This window comes from Moschus berezovskii, chromosome 19, assembly GCF_049115385.1.
Source record: "Moschus berezovskii isolate FMDL1 chromosome 19, NW_MosBer_1.0, whole genome shotgun sequence".
Lineage (NCBI taxonomy): Eukaryota > Metazoa > Chordata > Mammalia > Artiodactyla > Moschidae > Moschus > Moschus berezovskii.
Genome location: NC_142478.1, coordinates 47,305,974 through 47,321,157, shown reverse-complemented (window position 1 = coordinate 47,321,157; position 15,184 = coordinate 47,305,974). Strand labels below are relative to the sequence as shown.

At 41.7% G+C, this 15,184-nt stretch overlaps 2 protein-coding genes across 9 annotated transcripts in view; one reads left to right on the top strand and one right to left on the bottom strand.

The window, feature by feature from the left end:
• On the bottom strand, window positions 1-13,409 carry ZNF10 (zinc finger protein 10). Of its 3 annotated transcripts, XM_055404582.2 has the most exons (5): window positions 13,258-13,407; window positions 10,566-10,655; window positions 8,809-8,935; window positions 8,450-8,545; window positions 1,040-5,472 (listed from the first exon to the last, which is right to left on the bottom strand). In XM_055404582.2, the coding sequence occupies exons 2-5, from the start codon at window positions 10,596-10,598 to the stop codon at window positions 4,019-4,021; spliced, it is 1,710 nt and encodes a 569-aa protein (XP_055260557.1). In that variant the 5' UTR covers window positions 10,599-10,655; window positions 13,258-13,407; the 3' UTR covers window positions 1,040-4,018. The 3 variants fall into 3 exon arrangements, with proteins under 3 accessions (XP_088684200.1, XP_055260557.1, XP_055260558.1); XM_088828074.1 differs by lacking the exon at window positions 13,258-13,407 and having other exon boundaries at window positions 1-5,472; window positions 10,566-12,695; XM_055404583.2 differs by lacking the exon at window positions 10,566-10,655 and having other exon boundaries at window positions 1,041-5,472; window positions 13,258-13,409.
• Window positions 13,410-13,505: 96 nt separating this feature from the next.
• ZNF891 (zinc finger protein 891) overlaps window positions 13,506-15,184 on the top strand; it is a 28,935-nt gene continuing 27,256 nt past the window's right edge. For 5 of the 6 annotated variants that reach the window (XR_008683041.2, XR_016035325.1, XR_008683039.2 and 2 more), the window contains exons 1-2: window positions 13,506-13,691; window positions 14,037-14,101. The gene's annotated coding sequence lies outside the window, so the exon portion shown is untranslated. The remainder of the gene's footprint in view (window positions 13,692-14,036; window positions 14,102-15,184) is intronic. The other variant, XR_008683038.2, reaches the window with a different exon arrangement.

Genomic DNA, 15,184 nt, shown 5'->3' with positions numbered 1-15,184 from the left:
TGCTAGTGGTGGATGCGAGCATCTGCACTGCTTCACTGCAGGGAGTTGCCATTAGTCACATAATCTGTGGGTTTTAATTATTTATTTTTCCTCCCGGTTATGTTGCCCTCTGAGGTTTCAAGGCTCACCACAGATTCGCCAGTGAAGGTGTTTCCTGGTGTTTGGAAACTTCTTTTTTAAGACTCCCTTCCCGGGACGGATCTCCGTTGTCTCTCTTTTTATATTTTTTCCTACCTCCTTTCGAAGACAATGGGCTGCCTTTCTGTGTGCCTGATGTCCTCTGCCAGCATTCAGAAGTTGTTTTGTGGAATTTACTCAGTGTTCAAATGTTCTTTCGATGAATTTGTGGGGGAGAAAGTGGTCTCCCCATCCTATTCCTCCACCATCTTAGGACTGCGCCCTAACTTGTCAATTTCTACACAAATGCCTCTGAACTTAAAGATCAGTCTGGGGAGAATTATTCTCCTACTATATTGAGTTTTTCCATCCTTGACCACGGTGTATTTCTCCACTTTTAATGTGTTTATTATGTGTTTTCTGTGTTCCCGAACGTCTTTCAGCAATGTTTTATACTTTCCTTGTATAGATCTTACTGACCTGGGGAATTCCTCATTCAGTATCCTATCATTTTGCCCTTTGTTACTGTTCATGGGGTTCTCAAGGCAAGTATACTGAAGTGGTTTGCCATTCCCTTCTCCAGTGGACCACATTCGGCTGTGGTCCATGTGATCAGATCGACTAGTTTCCTGTGATTATGATTTCAGTGTGTCTGCCCTCTGATGCCCCCTAGCAACACCTACCGTCTTATTTGGGTTTCTCTTACCTTGGTTGTGGCGGAGAGTCGGACACGACTGAGCGACTGAACTGAACTGAACTGAACTGTATAGATCTTGCTTAATTCATTAAATATACCTAAATATTTCATATTTTTGTATCATTGCAAATAGGATGGTATTTCATTTACAAACTGGTCACTGCTTATACAAATCTATTTTTGTATATTGATCTAGCATCCTGCAACCTTGCCAATTCCCCCTTTTAAAAGTTCCAGTAGATTATTTGTAGATAAGAACTTTTGAAGAAAAAAATATTCCATCACTGAAAAGACTGTTTCCCAATCCTAAAAAGGAATATATATTCTTTGAAGAGACTTTGGAAAGAAAAGTACCAAAAAACAGAAAAGCAAACACCAATTCTCCCCATATGTAGGTTAACTGCTATTAATCTTTTGACAAATCTCCTTAAAGTTTTGAGTGAGATTCATTTCAGTTGTTTGAAATTCATTTATTTTACATATCTGAGCTTACTCCATATTGACAATTACTTATCATGCTTTTTTCATAACATCACATTTTTCATGTTATCAAGCTTTCTGTTTGTGAAACTTTAATGTCTATAATAACTTTTTCTGTTATCCATTTTTAATGTTGCAAATTTTACACTATTATAAGCAATGCTTCAGTGATCATCTACAGACGTACATTCCTCAGGGTGTTAATAATAGTAACAGTATTACTATTAATAGCTAAACACATACAGTACTTCCTATGTGCCAGGCACTGTTTCAAGTACTTTACACATTATTTCACTTAATCCACACAACTACCTTCAGAGGTAGATACCAGCAGTTTCTCCACTACACAGTTCAAGAAAATTGAGCCATGGGTTATCAGAAATTCTAAGAGGCTCTGCTGAGGGGCTCCTCTTTTACACCCACAAAGAACCACTGCTTGCAATCAAAACCATTTCTGATAGGACTACATTAAACACATGAATGGTGTGTAATCACTGAGGAGTTACTCAGCCATAACTGAGGTGCCAGGAGGTTCTTAAAATGTGAGGCCTGGACCAACTCGCTTCTCCTCAACTGCACCAGGAGGAATGAGCTGTGACCTCTCACTCCTGCAGGTCTCAGGCCTCTCAAATCTAAGGAGCATTTCTAGATTTGTCCTGGGAGAGAAAGCAAGGACGTTGTCCTGTTGTTCTCAATCGTGTATCATTCAGCAATCACTGAGCATCTACCATATGTACCAATATGTATCATTTGCTAGAAAATGGCAAATGATGGTTAGCCACTTCTCCCACCCCGTCCCCCTACACACATACACACAAGAGCCAGAATGAAACAGAATTAAAACATATTCTCTTTCTAAATCTTTTTTGGGACACGGACTTAACAGAAAATATGAAGACTAGGACCCTCTCCCTTGAAAGGAAAACTTCTATATAAAAGAGATTTCTTTTGCACACAAGATTAAAAGTTGTTTACTGATCCTCATAAATATATCCAAACACTCACTGAGGGTGAGTGATTCCTTGGGTGATAAGTTCTAATGTGGGTAAAAGGGAAGACATGTGTGACTGGAAGGGAAATGAGAACTCAGCCAGTTCTTGCCAGCAACTGAGTCAGTTTAAAGTAAATGACAGACACTTTAGTGGGACAATAAAGTAATATTAATAATTGTAGCTAATATAATGAAGCACTTCATACATGTCAGGCATATTCTGCACTGTTTGTATGTTAACTCATTTACTACTCACCACAATCCCATGAGGTAAATGATGTCATCCTAATCTGCAGAGGAGGACATCTGTAATTCAGGCATAGAGAGGCCAAGCAGCATGCCCAAGGTTACACAGCAAGTGATGGACAGAGGTGGGATTTCAACTTGGGAGTCCAGCTCAAACATACACTCTTGACCACTGTTTTCTTCAAAAAGATATGAGACTACTTTGGAAGGAGGGTCGCCTTGGGCAGCACCGTTTATTTTAAGAGCATACTTGTGTTTGGTACTGCCCAGCCACCTGCTCTGGATCAAATGGAGACCTTTTCTAGTGTGCCCAAATTTGCCACTCTTTCAGGTCCCAACATCCAGAGAAGCATTGTGTTTAAGCTCCCAAGAGCTTTGGCAGGTTCTCCCAAGGAGTACAACTCTATGACTCCAAACAACTTAGAAGTGATGGGAAAGTTTGCTAGCAGGAGGTTCTCAAGCTTCACTAATAGTGGAATAGAGAAACCAATATCCTTTTTTAATATTTAAGTGTCTTCAAATTGTTACGATGACACCTGCTAGACTATAAAACTTATTCATAATTCCATTATATAACAACTCAATTTTGTTCATTTATCCATATATACGTTTTCAATTCTTGCCCACATGCAAATATATCTAACCTGGGTAGTATTGGTAGCAAACATGTTCTTCCTTCACCACTTTTCATTATAAGGTCTTCCCTGCTGCTAGCCAGCGGAGAAGGCAATGGCAAGCCACTCCAGTACTCTTGCCTAGAAAAATCCCACGGATGGAGGAGCCTGGTAGGCTGCAGTCCGTGGGGTCGCTAAGGGTCGGACACGACTGAGCGACTTTACTTTCACACATTGGAGAAGGAAATGGCAACCCACTCTAGTGTTCTTGCCTGGAGAATCCCAGGGACGGGGGAGCCTGGTGGGCTGCCGTCAGTGGGGTCACACAGAGTTGGACACGACTGAAGTGACTCAGCAGCAGCAGCAGCTGCTAGCCAAAGTGTGGTTTAAACCAGACACATAAAACTAAATGATCACTACAAAGTATCCCAGGAGAGAGGGATGATCACGTGAAAAACAGGATATTAATTCATGGGAATATAATTTTCTATTGTCTGTTACCATAACTACACCTACTTTTTATTCTCCTCAGCAACAGCTTTGTCTTTTTGAGGTAGCACTCTCATTTACTGTTTTGAAGCAAACAAAGCTGGATCACTTATCAACAACTCACTTACCTAATGGTTCCTTCTCAGATTTTAGCATTTAAGGTTTGTCCATGAATGCTCCCAGACCAATTACTTTGGTAGGAATTTGGAAAAAGAAGACAATCTGATGTACTAAGGTGAAACTTTTGTGTTTTTCCCTCTCCAGGGCCAATTCTCTAGTGCACAAAAGTGTAGAAACAAGACTGAAAGCAACTTATCTCCAAAAGGAGCTCTCGAGTGCTAAATAAAGTTATTGCTCTTTGGGAAGTAGTCCATCTTTATGACCTTAATATGTATTTTCCCTAATAAGATTTGTCTGGTATCTAATAACATTAGGGGTATTAACAAGTGCTGTCCCACACTGATTACATGTTAGGAACTGTTCTCCGGTGTGAGCTATTTGATACACTATAAGCGGAGAGTTCTGGCTGAAGATGATGCCACACTGATTACATTTATAGGTCTCATCTCCAACATGAACCCTCTGATGCTTAATTAGGTCATTCTTTCTAATGAAGGCTTTCCCACACTGACAACACTCATATGGTTTCTCTCCAGTATGAATTCTCTGGTGCACAATGAGGGCAGAACTCTGGCTGAAGGATTTTCCACAGTCATGGCATTCGTATGGCTTTTCCCCAGTATGGGTTCTCTGATGTGAGAAAAGGTGAGAGCTTCGACTGAAGCATTTTCCACAGTCTTTACACTCAAAGGGTTTCAGGCCAGTGTGAGTTCTGTGATGGACAACAAGGTGAGATCTCTGGCTATAAGACTTCCCACATTCAGTGCATTCATAGGGCCTCACTCTAACATGAGTTCTCTGATGCAGAATGAGATGTGTGCTCTGTCTGAAAGATTTCCCACATTCAGGACATTCATAGGGTTTCTCTCCAGTGTGAGTTCTCTGGTGCCTAATAAGCCTAGAGCTGTGAACAAAAGACTTTCCACACTGATTACATGTGTACAGTTTGTCTCCTGTATGAGTTCTCTGATGGGTAACAAGGTGAGAGAACCAGCTGAAGGATTTTCCACATTCTTTACACTCATAGGGTTCTTCACCAGTATGAGTCTTTTGATGTCCTATGAGGTGAGAACTTCGGCTGAAAGATTTTCCACATTCCTTACATTCATAAGGTTTTTCTCCAGTATGAATAAGACGGTGCCTGGTAAGATTAGAGCGCCAGCTGAAGAATTTTCCACATTCTTTACATTCATAGGGTTTTTCTCTATGCGCACCCTTTGATATACCAAGGGATGTACCATGAGAATTGTTATCAGGGCATCTGTATGATTTATCTCTTGCTTGAGTTCTTGCAAATTGAATAAGGCGGATGTTTTGACAGAAAGTTTGACTAGATTCATTACTGTTGTTTGCACAGCTTTCCTGATGACCACTGAAAACCAAATTGTGTTTCAAACTTTTAGGATTTGAGTCATGTTTACAGAAATACTCTTGCAGTACTAGTTGAGCAGGCAGAAGACAGTTTCCCCTGTACTTCCCATTTTCACATACTTTCTCCTGAGGAAGTACTTTCTTTTGGGTGAAGGCCACTTGCCTCAGATGTCTCTCCTGGCTGTCCTGGGGCCTGTCCAACTGACCACCACAAGTCCAGACTTCTTCCAGTGACAAATACCAGAGATCACTCTTTGCCATTCTTTCCATTTTAACATCACAGGAGTATTTATCATTAGAAATGGTCTTACAGGAAGTTGATTTAATTTCAACTGAAGTTTCCAAATCTGAAAGAAACAGAAAAGCTTCTATAACTAAAAGAAGTATTAAGGTCAGGATGGTAGGATGGATGTAGAAAAAAGTATGTTAAGTTCTGTAGTGTTGCTTTCAAATATGGTTTTGTAACTTTGATAGAGAAAAATAGAAGACTCACTGACAGGGAATGTGATGGGCTATAATATGCACATAAAAGGAGCAAAGAGAGTAAGAGAAGCCACAGGATTAGCTGTGACATGTGGGATCAAGATATTCAGTGCTGGGGTGGCAGTTTAGGAAACCCACAGAAGGGGCTGCACTGCCATTACCTAGTTCAACTAATGATGATATAAGAGCCTAGTGGGTCTACTTGCTGCCAGGCCCTCCTCTGACGTGAATTCTTCACATTCCTAAACCACGAACACAGCTCTATGTCAGGAAATGGTTCTTATGTATATCACGAAAGCACTGCAGAATAATTCCAGGTGTCTGACATGGCGAACCTTTGAGAAAGGCTGTGTGATAGGCTGAAAGAGCAACTGCACCTAGGTTACCCAAATATGGCTTTGTAACCTAAGCTTTGGCACTACTAGTGGTGAATTTAGACAAAGTGCTAATCTTTTCAAAAATCATATTGCTTATCTGTCATCTAAGGACCTATAAGGTTATCCTAAGTATCCTATAAGGTGGGAGTTCATCACCAAAGCAGTACAGTTTGTAATGCTCACCGCTGTCATCATTCCTGCCTTCTGCTTTGATTCCTTTGTTCTGAGACATCAAGACTTTATCAAAATTGACAGGAATAACACAGGATATTAACTCAGAACCTGAACCCTAATTCACATTCTCCTGGACTTTCTGTCCTTCTGCTTATACACATGCATACTACTGCAAGTTACTTTCCCTGGTTCAGAGCCTTTATTTGTTTCTCAATGCCTTTTGGCTAAAATGTTTGTTTCTGAAATCTAGAAAAAAATCCACAATTTACCCAATATCACCTCTTCCTATATAAGTGCAGCAATATCTATTCTTACCTGACATACGGGGTGAATTGTGTTCCCCAAAGAAGATATGTTGAAGTCTTAACCCCTAACATTACAGGTTAGGACCTTATTTGGAAATAGGATCATTGCAAATGTAATTAGTTAAGATGAAGTATTACTGGAGTAGGAGGACCCTAATCCCATCTGTAACATGGGAGAGAACCCATGAGAGTTATCTTCAAAATCTGTAGCACCCATTAATGAACTCATCTGAGTTGTTAAAGCCATCACCCATAATACTTTACATTTTAATAATGAAGTTCCCAGGGCTTATAGATTCCCTCAAATTCCAGGTGATTAAGCATATATGGAACTTTAGTATTTCTTTGACAATAAATTTTCCACCAAAATGTAAACTGTTGGTTATATAGTTATTTTCGGATACTTGTCAACAGATAGACATCCAGGAAAGCTTGCTAAACTCAACACAGGAATGGAAAAAATACAGACAGGAAAAAATAGGGAAATAAAAAGAAACAGAGAACAGTTTTTCTTGCCATGGCTCCAAAGCAGTTGAGGGATCAAGTACTTTCCAGTGTCCAAGAGACCTTCCCTGAGACAGGTATTTGATACAGTCACCTACAAGGCCCAGTGTAAAAAAGGTCAGAAACAATTTATGACATTTAAGAGTAGAAACAGGATTTCCCTAGTGGCACAGTGAATAAGAATCTGCCTGCCAATGCAGGAGACATGGGTCCAATTCTGGTCTGGGAGGATGCTAGATGCCAGGGGCAACTAAGCCCATGCATCACAACTACTGAAACCTGTGTGCCCTGAAGCCAATGCTCTACAACAAGAGAAGTCACTGAGACGCCTGTGAACCACAACTAGAGAATAGCCCCCATTAGCTGCAGCTAGTGCCAACACAGCAACAAAGACTCAGCACAGCCAAAAACAAATAATTTTTGAAAAAATATAAACAAAATGAAAGCTCAGAAAACCTTAAGGAATCTGTACTTAACAAGTCAAAAGGTTTCACAAAGAACAGGAGGTGAAACTTCTAGGATGACTGAGGCTGGTTACATCACATGGGAAGCCTGAAATGCAGGGAATGCCTGGTATGTGTGGATGTGTCAGAGGGAAACAGCTGTAGAGGGTTACAGCATGCCTGGACTGCACTGGGCCTGGGGAGCCATGGTGCCCACAAGGGCACAGGGGTCACTGGCAGGTGTCCTGGCTGCTCTGCCCCATGTGAAGTTGGCCATCGGCAGCATGATCCAGACCAGGAAGGCTGGGCCGAGGAGAAAGCTGTCAGAGAACTGAGCTTAGAAACAGAGGTCAGGGAAATGATCACTCAGTGGGAACAGAGGAGGGAGAAGATGGAGGACTGCCTTCTATTTCTTAGCCCAGAAGGCTGATCTGCTCTACACAGGGAAGTTGGGAAAAGGAATGCTAGGAATCCTCATAACAGTCTGCAAATTGGAGATGTTAAGATTAAAATGAATAGGAGTAAATTGAAAAAGAATATTAAATAAAGCTAGATGATAGTCAGAAAACAGGTGTTGTTGAGAGGAGCAACTCTGGGAAGGAAGGAGTTACATTAACAAGGACTGGTGAGTTGTCTGTAGCAGTCTTTCACCTGGCAGAAACCAAACCCAGAGCAGGAGCGGGCGATGAGGTCCCAGAACAGAGCTTACACAAAGCAGCAGAATGAAGGCTATGGGAAGGGACAAAGGACAGGGAAAGGACAGTCAAAGATGAGAAGTAATTCTATGATAAACAAGAGGGTGCAGATGCTAGAGCTAGTGGTAAGAATCAGGAAGCACTATAAACAGGGCTGGAGCCAAGCACATCCACAGAAAAATAATTTTCATGAAAGCAAACTGAAGTGTGACAAGACCAAGAAGGCAGCCGAGCAATGGGGAAAAAGAAGGTAAATAAACTCAGTCCTTGCCTTTGAAATGTGGAAAACTAGTGACCACTGTCACCAGGGATTCCTGCTCTGAGCAGGGGGTCTGGTCCTTACCTGGATGGGTCTCTTGGTGAATCTCTCTCTCCACCAGCCAAGGCTCCTCCCCCTTCTCCAACCGCAGGATCACATCTGGTTTGGGAAGCTGATGCCCTGTTTACAGTGAAAGATAAAGTACTGGGCAAGGGTTAGGAGCTCTGGGCTAGACACAAAGAAACATCCCAGTTCAAGCCCAACTCCTGACCCTACAAAAGTCCTGTGGGCGCTCTGAAGAATAGACAAGGTAGGGCTACAGAGGCAGCAAAATATACACTTCTTAAAATATAAAACATATAATTATATACAAAGTATACAATTTAACATTTAACAAATCAAAACAATTCCCTACCCACCTCACAAAGAGAGGTTGGTCTCACCTAAAGACACCAGGTTTCTGTAGTTTTCCAGCATCACATCTTTGTACATGATCTGCTGAGCAGTGTCCAGCAGTTTCCACTCTTCCCTGGTGAAGTTCACATGTATGTCCTTGAAGGTCACCAGTGTCTACAACATGAAGCAAATTTGAGCCTGATGTGTATCTCTGCTCTCCCACTTTCCCAAATATTAACAGGAAGATTAGGCAGATAGTCCTTGGGTAGGGAAGGAGAATAGAACAGAATTTATTCTAGGAGTGAGTAGTATTTATGTTGACTTCTGGTCAAGCCCTAAAAGGAATGGTATTAAGTATGCACTGTCTAGAAACCAGCTTCATGTTACACTTTAGATTAAGAAACTGTCAGAAACACTCTCATTTAAATCAAATATGTTTTAAACAGCTAAAGCAAGGAGAATCAGTTAATCTACACTTATGTGAAATAATTAGAACCTAATACAAGGCAGGAAAAGAAGGGAAAAACAGTCTTGAATTCAAGTACAACTTAACGCGTAAGAGACTAAGGTAGCCATGTTTCATGACCTCAAATAATTTCTAAAACAATTTCCTTAAACATTGGTAGGCATTAAAAAATGGAGAAGAGTTTATATTTTATAGTAACAAAATAATAGATACAGAAGCAAGATTTTTATTAGCCACATCAAAAAGAACTGTAGATGACACACAGAAGGAAAAAAACCCATTTGAATGATTGGGTGTTTTTCATCAAAGATCTATGCAAATAAAAAGATATTGGAATAGTGGACTTTTTTAATGTTGAAAGAAATGAACTGTCATGCAAGAATTTCAACGCTAGGTGAAAATATCTTTCGGGAATGATGAAAAATACATTCTTAAATAAAGTTAAACAAACAGGATTTGTTACCAGCAGACCAGCTCTAAAGGTATGATAAAGGTAACTCTTCAGGCAAGGAAAATAATACAAGAGAGAAACGTTACATGTCAGGAATGACAGATAAGACAAAAAGCAAATATTTGGGGACTTCCCTGATGGTCCAGTGATTAAGACCCTGGGCTTACAATGCACAGGGTGTGGGTTCTATCCCTAATCAGGGAATTAAGATCCCACATGCCATGTGGCATGGCCAAATTAAAAAAAAAAAAAAGTAAATATGTGGATAAATACTGTAGACTACTTTTCTTAAATCCTTCAAAATACATAGGACAGCCCAAAGCAAAGGCTATGTTCTCTGGTGGGGTTTTCAATACACATAAAGCATGAGGGGGTCATCTAGGGGAGAAGCTGAGAGAGGCTGAAGGAGGGTTCCCCATCAAGTCACTCTGTCCCCAGAGGACCCACCCTCTCCCAGGCTCTTGCTGTCTTCGTTGTAGTTACTCCTAGATAATTACACAACTTATCCTCAAGCTCTTCCAAACAGGCAGTCCCCAGGGAGGAACTAACAAGCCAGCCCCACAGCCAAGTCCACCAGGGACCAGAGAATCCCTCAAAAAGGCAACAGTGTCCCCAGTTCTGTCATCATCTTTGAGGGAGAAAGCTTGTTGTGTGCTCAGTTCCTCTCTATGGACAAACAGTATCTCATTAGAATCCTTGATAATCCACACATTTCTGTTCAAGCTGTGTTTCTTTGATATGAAGGGAAATAATAACTATAAATAAAGCAAACAAAATAGTGCCAGTCTGCAGGGAGAAGTATCTGACATATGGATCTCTTAAGAACCCTTAAGCAAAAATGGATTCCCAGTTGGAAAACGAAAAAGAATGAAGGCAGCCCAACTTACGTGGGACCGAGCAGTTAGCAACTCAGCCTCCATGCCCTCCTTGTTCCTGACAGAACTTCCTGAGAAGCAGGAGATATCGAGCAAGTGAAGCTGTGGGAAAGGAAGAAACTTGAGGAGAGGTGCTGTGATCAGGGGCTCGTTAATCATGAGCCTAGATTCCCTCAGACCAGCTGCATGTACCTACACACCCACACAGAGGACATCAGACTTTTCCAGAAATACACGTACAGTGTATACAGACCAAAATCCCCAGGAGTAGGAAGAAAAGAGCTCCGAAGACTGCCTCCCCTCCACAATCTCTAGACTTCTATGTTAAATTTTATTTGGAATTGAATGGTTCTAATACTATATTGAATCCTCTCTCTTTTAAAAAAATTCTCTTTTATTATTCAAGTATAGCTGATTTTCTACGTTGTGGTAGTTCCAGATGTACAGCAAAGTGACTTAGTTATACGCACACACACATATTCTTCTTCAGATTTTTTTCCCTTATAGGTTAAAAGGAAATCATACATCTGTGTCTGGTTTATTTCGCTCAGCATAACGTTTTTGTCAACCACAAATGAACACCTGTCATCTACCTCTACAAGGATTAAGTCATATGCTGCTGTAGCTGCTAACCTTCATCAATCCCTGAAAGGAGTTCAGGGTGGAGAGCAGAAATGAGATACTCTGTGCTCGGCGGGGGCAAAAACTGACAGGATACATCTTCATTTAGATATTTTTCAGGAGCAGATTTAAGAAGCCCAATTCTTGTTTCTCTTCATATCTAGAAACACTGAAATCCTTCATGTTGATGATTGTTCCTCATGACTAGCAAAAGCTTCACCAGACTAGTAGAAACCTTTTGGAAGATATGTACTTGATTGCATGCATTCCCCCTTCACCAAAATCACAAATATTCTGACTTTCCTCCCTGCCTCTTTGGAACAGTTTCTCAGAGAGATCTCAGACGTTGTCTCCCAGGCTCCAGTCCTCGTTTTGTCCCAAATAAAACTTAACTCACAACTTTCATGTTGTGCTTTTTTTCAAGCTGACATTTTGGTTCATGCAAGTTGTAGCCTGAATCAGCATTTCTCTCTTTTTAATGGCTAAATAATACTCCTCTGTATAGATCCACCACATTTTATTCATTCATCCACTGATGATTATACCTAAGAGTGGAATTGTTTGCTCATATGGTAACTTTATGTTTAGCTTTTTGAGGACCCACTGAACTGTTTTCCATAGTGATTACATCATTTTACTTTCACAGAAGCAATGTACAAGGGTTGCAATTTCCCCACATGCTTGCCAACACTTGTTATACCATCTTTTAAACTGTATACCATCTTAGTAGACAGTTAACTTTAGTCGACATCCCTAATGTGACTAACACTTTTTTAGCTAGCATTCTGGATGGGCTTCCTAGGAGGCGAAGGGGTAAAGAATTCGCCTGACGATGCAGGAGACATAAGAGATGTGGGCCTGATCCCTGGGTCAGAAAATCCCCTGGAGTAGGAAATTGCAACCCACTCCAATATTCTTGCCTGGAAAATTCCATGGACAGAGGAGCCAGGCAGGCTATAGTCCATGGAGTTGCAAAGAGTACCATAACTGAGCATACACACACATTCTGGATGACAACCTCTCTTCCCTTTTACTTCTTTTTTTTTCTTTAACAGTATATTCTGTATATGAAGTATAGATAGAACTTATATTTGTCACCTTCTCCATATTCTTTGGGTGGGATCTATATAATTTTGATGTCAACCTTTTTGTCAATCTCTTGAGAAACGTCAACCTCTTCTTTGACATTCATACCAAATGTTAAATTATGTACAAATTTGATTGCTTTAAGTGCTCTAGTGTCAAGAGAAAACAAAAAATATAATAATTATGAGGTGAGTTTCAATAAAACTAGTTTAAACACATACACACTTCCAGTTAAACTATTTGATTAAAACAACAAAAAGAGAACTCAACAACTGAAGGAGCTAGAGATGCAGTTTTTTTAAAAAGACCAACACAAACTTGTTTGATTTTAAACACTGAAAATACTAACATGACACGCAATTGAGGAAGATAAATGATAAAACAATTTCAATAAGTAAAAGGTTTTTAAATGAATATTTCAGAGTAAGAAATATAAATCAGTCCAGCTCTTTTTGCCACAAAACTTATTAAAAGTAGACCTATTTTATCAACGCTTGCAGCATATAACTTCTACAGTATCCACGACTAGAATACAGTAGTGTGTATATATATATATTTCAAAACCAGTATAACCACGTTGGATTTCTTTTATGAACATTAACACTTTCACAGTTAAGAAATTTCCTGCTCTAACGAAAAAAAAAAAGAGCATGATCAGATCACGTTTAGCAGACTCTGGAAAGGCCAGATGCAAAATTTTAAATCTCTGGCCTCAGTTGGGAAGAAAAAGGAAACAGGAACAGAAGAATCCTTATTTCTCATGGCTGAGACTATGTGGCTCGGACTCCCCAGCACCGTCCGGCGCAGCGGGCATCAGGGTCCAATCCCACCAGCGCGACCGTGCGAATCCAAGGGGCTCCAGGGATAGCTCAGCCCAGGAATACCACAGGGAAGAACCATTGTTGGTGAAACGGTCGTCCACCTTAGGGAAGAAGCGAGCAAACCGCGGTGCCCGGTCCGCTAGGAAGCAAACCACGTCCAGCCCTCCCGTGCATACCTACTACGATCGGCACCTGCAGACGCAAAGGAACCGTCACAAAGGCAGCGGCTCGGCGAGCTAGCCCACAGTCGGGCTCCCGCGTCTCGCAGGTCTACAGGGCAGGCGGCGGCAGCGCGGACCCCGCCCGGCCTTCTGCTCCGGCCCCCGCAGCACACGCCGCGCCCCAGCCCCTCGCGCACGCGCTCCACGTCCACTCACGACTAGCCGAGAAGCGTATCCGAGCGCAAAACCCAGAGACACTCTGCAGGGTGGCGCGGGGGCTCTTGGGAAATGTAGGCCTGGCCCTGGCTCCGCGGTCCGGCGAGCGCGCGCCCCTACCCTGCTGCTCTCGGCTGAGAGCATCTGCTCGGCTGCCTGCACCTCGTGCTCGCTGCTCCCTTTCCACCGCGGCCTGGTAGTTGCGACCCGAGAGGCGTGAACCCTGAGGACAGGTGAGCGCGTAGGCTCATGGACATCAAGGAGATGCGGTAGGGAAGGGGGGACAGGTGGCTGCCGGGTTCGCCAGGCCGTCGGCCGTGGATAGGGGGCAGCGTTCTTGCGGCCTGGGTTTCCTGGGACGGACTTAGGCTCGGGGTGGGTGTTTGGGGGTGAGCAGCGCCAGGCGCTGGGAAAGAGTGTGACTTTCTTCCGTGAGTGAGAGGAGCAGGGGTGTCCAGCTTGTACTTCTTACTTTATCCTGGTGCTTTTTTTCAGTCTGTCTTAACACCTGTCAGTTGAAAAAAAGAGAAAAGCATAACCTAAAAGTTGAGAATTATGTTTTTTTTTTTTTTTAAAAGGGGGTGTACTGTTGAGAAATTAAGCCAGGGAGCAGCCTCTCAGCTCTGAGGAACCTTCCCAACAGGTAAGGGGGGAGGCAGGATATACAGGAGATTTGCGACAAAAGCCAGGTAGTTAGAGCATAAAACAAAATTACATTAATTAAAGAAAACCAAACATCAAGTTAATGATCTTAGCACATTTCTATGTATGGGAAGATGTAAGAGTCTGGTCTTACTGAAAGTGTTCCTCTGATAAGGATTTTAACTCTTCAGGGACAGTATCCTATGTTTCTTCATCCTGAATCCCTTCAGGGTGCTGATCTGCAGTGGCCAGATCAACTGAAGGCTGCAGCATTCTTTGCTGATATGGCAGATGACATTCTTGTAACACAGTGCCTCCTCTTGGTCATAACATTTCATGACTTTTTTTTTTTTTTTTTTACTATGCTGTGGCATGTGGAATCTTAGTTTCCTCACTAGAGATAGAACCTGTGCCCCCTGCAGTGGAAATGCAGAGTCTTAATCACTGGATCATTGGGGAAGTCTGCATGACCAATTTTGTCCATTGTGCTGGGAAGGCTGTCATTCCTAAATCAGGAAAAGATTCTGTTGATAGGCCATTTGATGTGCTGAGGTGTTTTGTTTGGTCCTTGGTGGCTCAGATGGTAAAGAATCTGTCTGCAATGGAGAAGACCCAGGTTCTGTCCCTGTGTCGGGAAGATCCCCTGGAGAAGGGAATGGCAACACACTTCAATATTCTTGCCTGGAGAATTCCATGGACAGAGGAACCTAGCAGGCTACAGTCCATGGGGTTGCAAAGATTGGGACAGGACCGAGCAACTAACACTTTCACTTTTTCACTTTATGTTTTTTTGGATTAGACCCTGTTGATTGTCTAAAATTCTCTGTATTGCTTGTATTACTAGTTTACTATGATCCAGTAGATGTTTTCACTTGTTGCTTCTAACCATATTTAGAGTTGTACTATTACATTAATTATGTGTAGAGTTATATATATGATTAACTGTTTTGAGATATTAATTTTGTTGGAGGCATGGTATAACACATTGTGTAATGCAAGAGACAACAGTCTTGTAAAACAGAATATAATGCAACTGGTAACATTAATAGTGTAGCAGAGAGAGACACAAGGCATAAATAATTTG

Coding starts and splice junctions, on each gene's coding strand:
- ZNF10 (XM_088828074.1), bottom strand. CDS start 10,712: ATGATTAACGAGCCCCTGATCACAGCACCTCTCCTCAAGTTTCTTCCT. Junction 8,936..10,565: donor TGCTAACTGCTCGGTCCCAC/GTAAGTTGGGCT, acceptor TTCATGTTGTAG/ACACTGGTGACCTTCAAGGA. Junction 8,546..8,808: donor CAGAAACCTGGTGTCTTTAG/GTGAGACCAACC, acceptor CACTGTAAACAG/GGCATCAGCTTCCCAAACCA.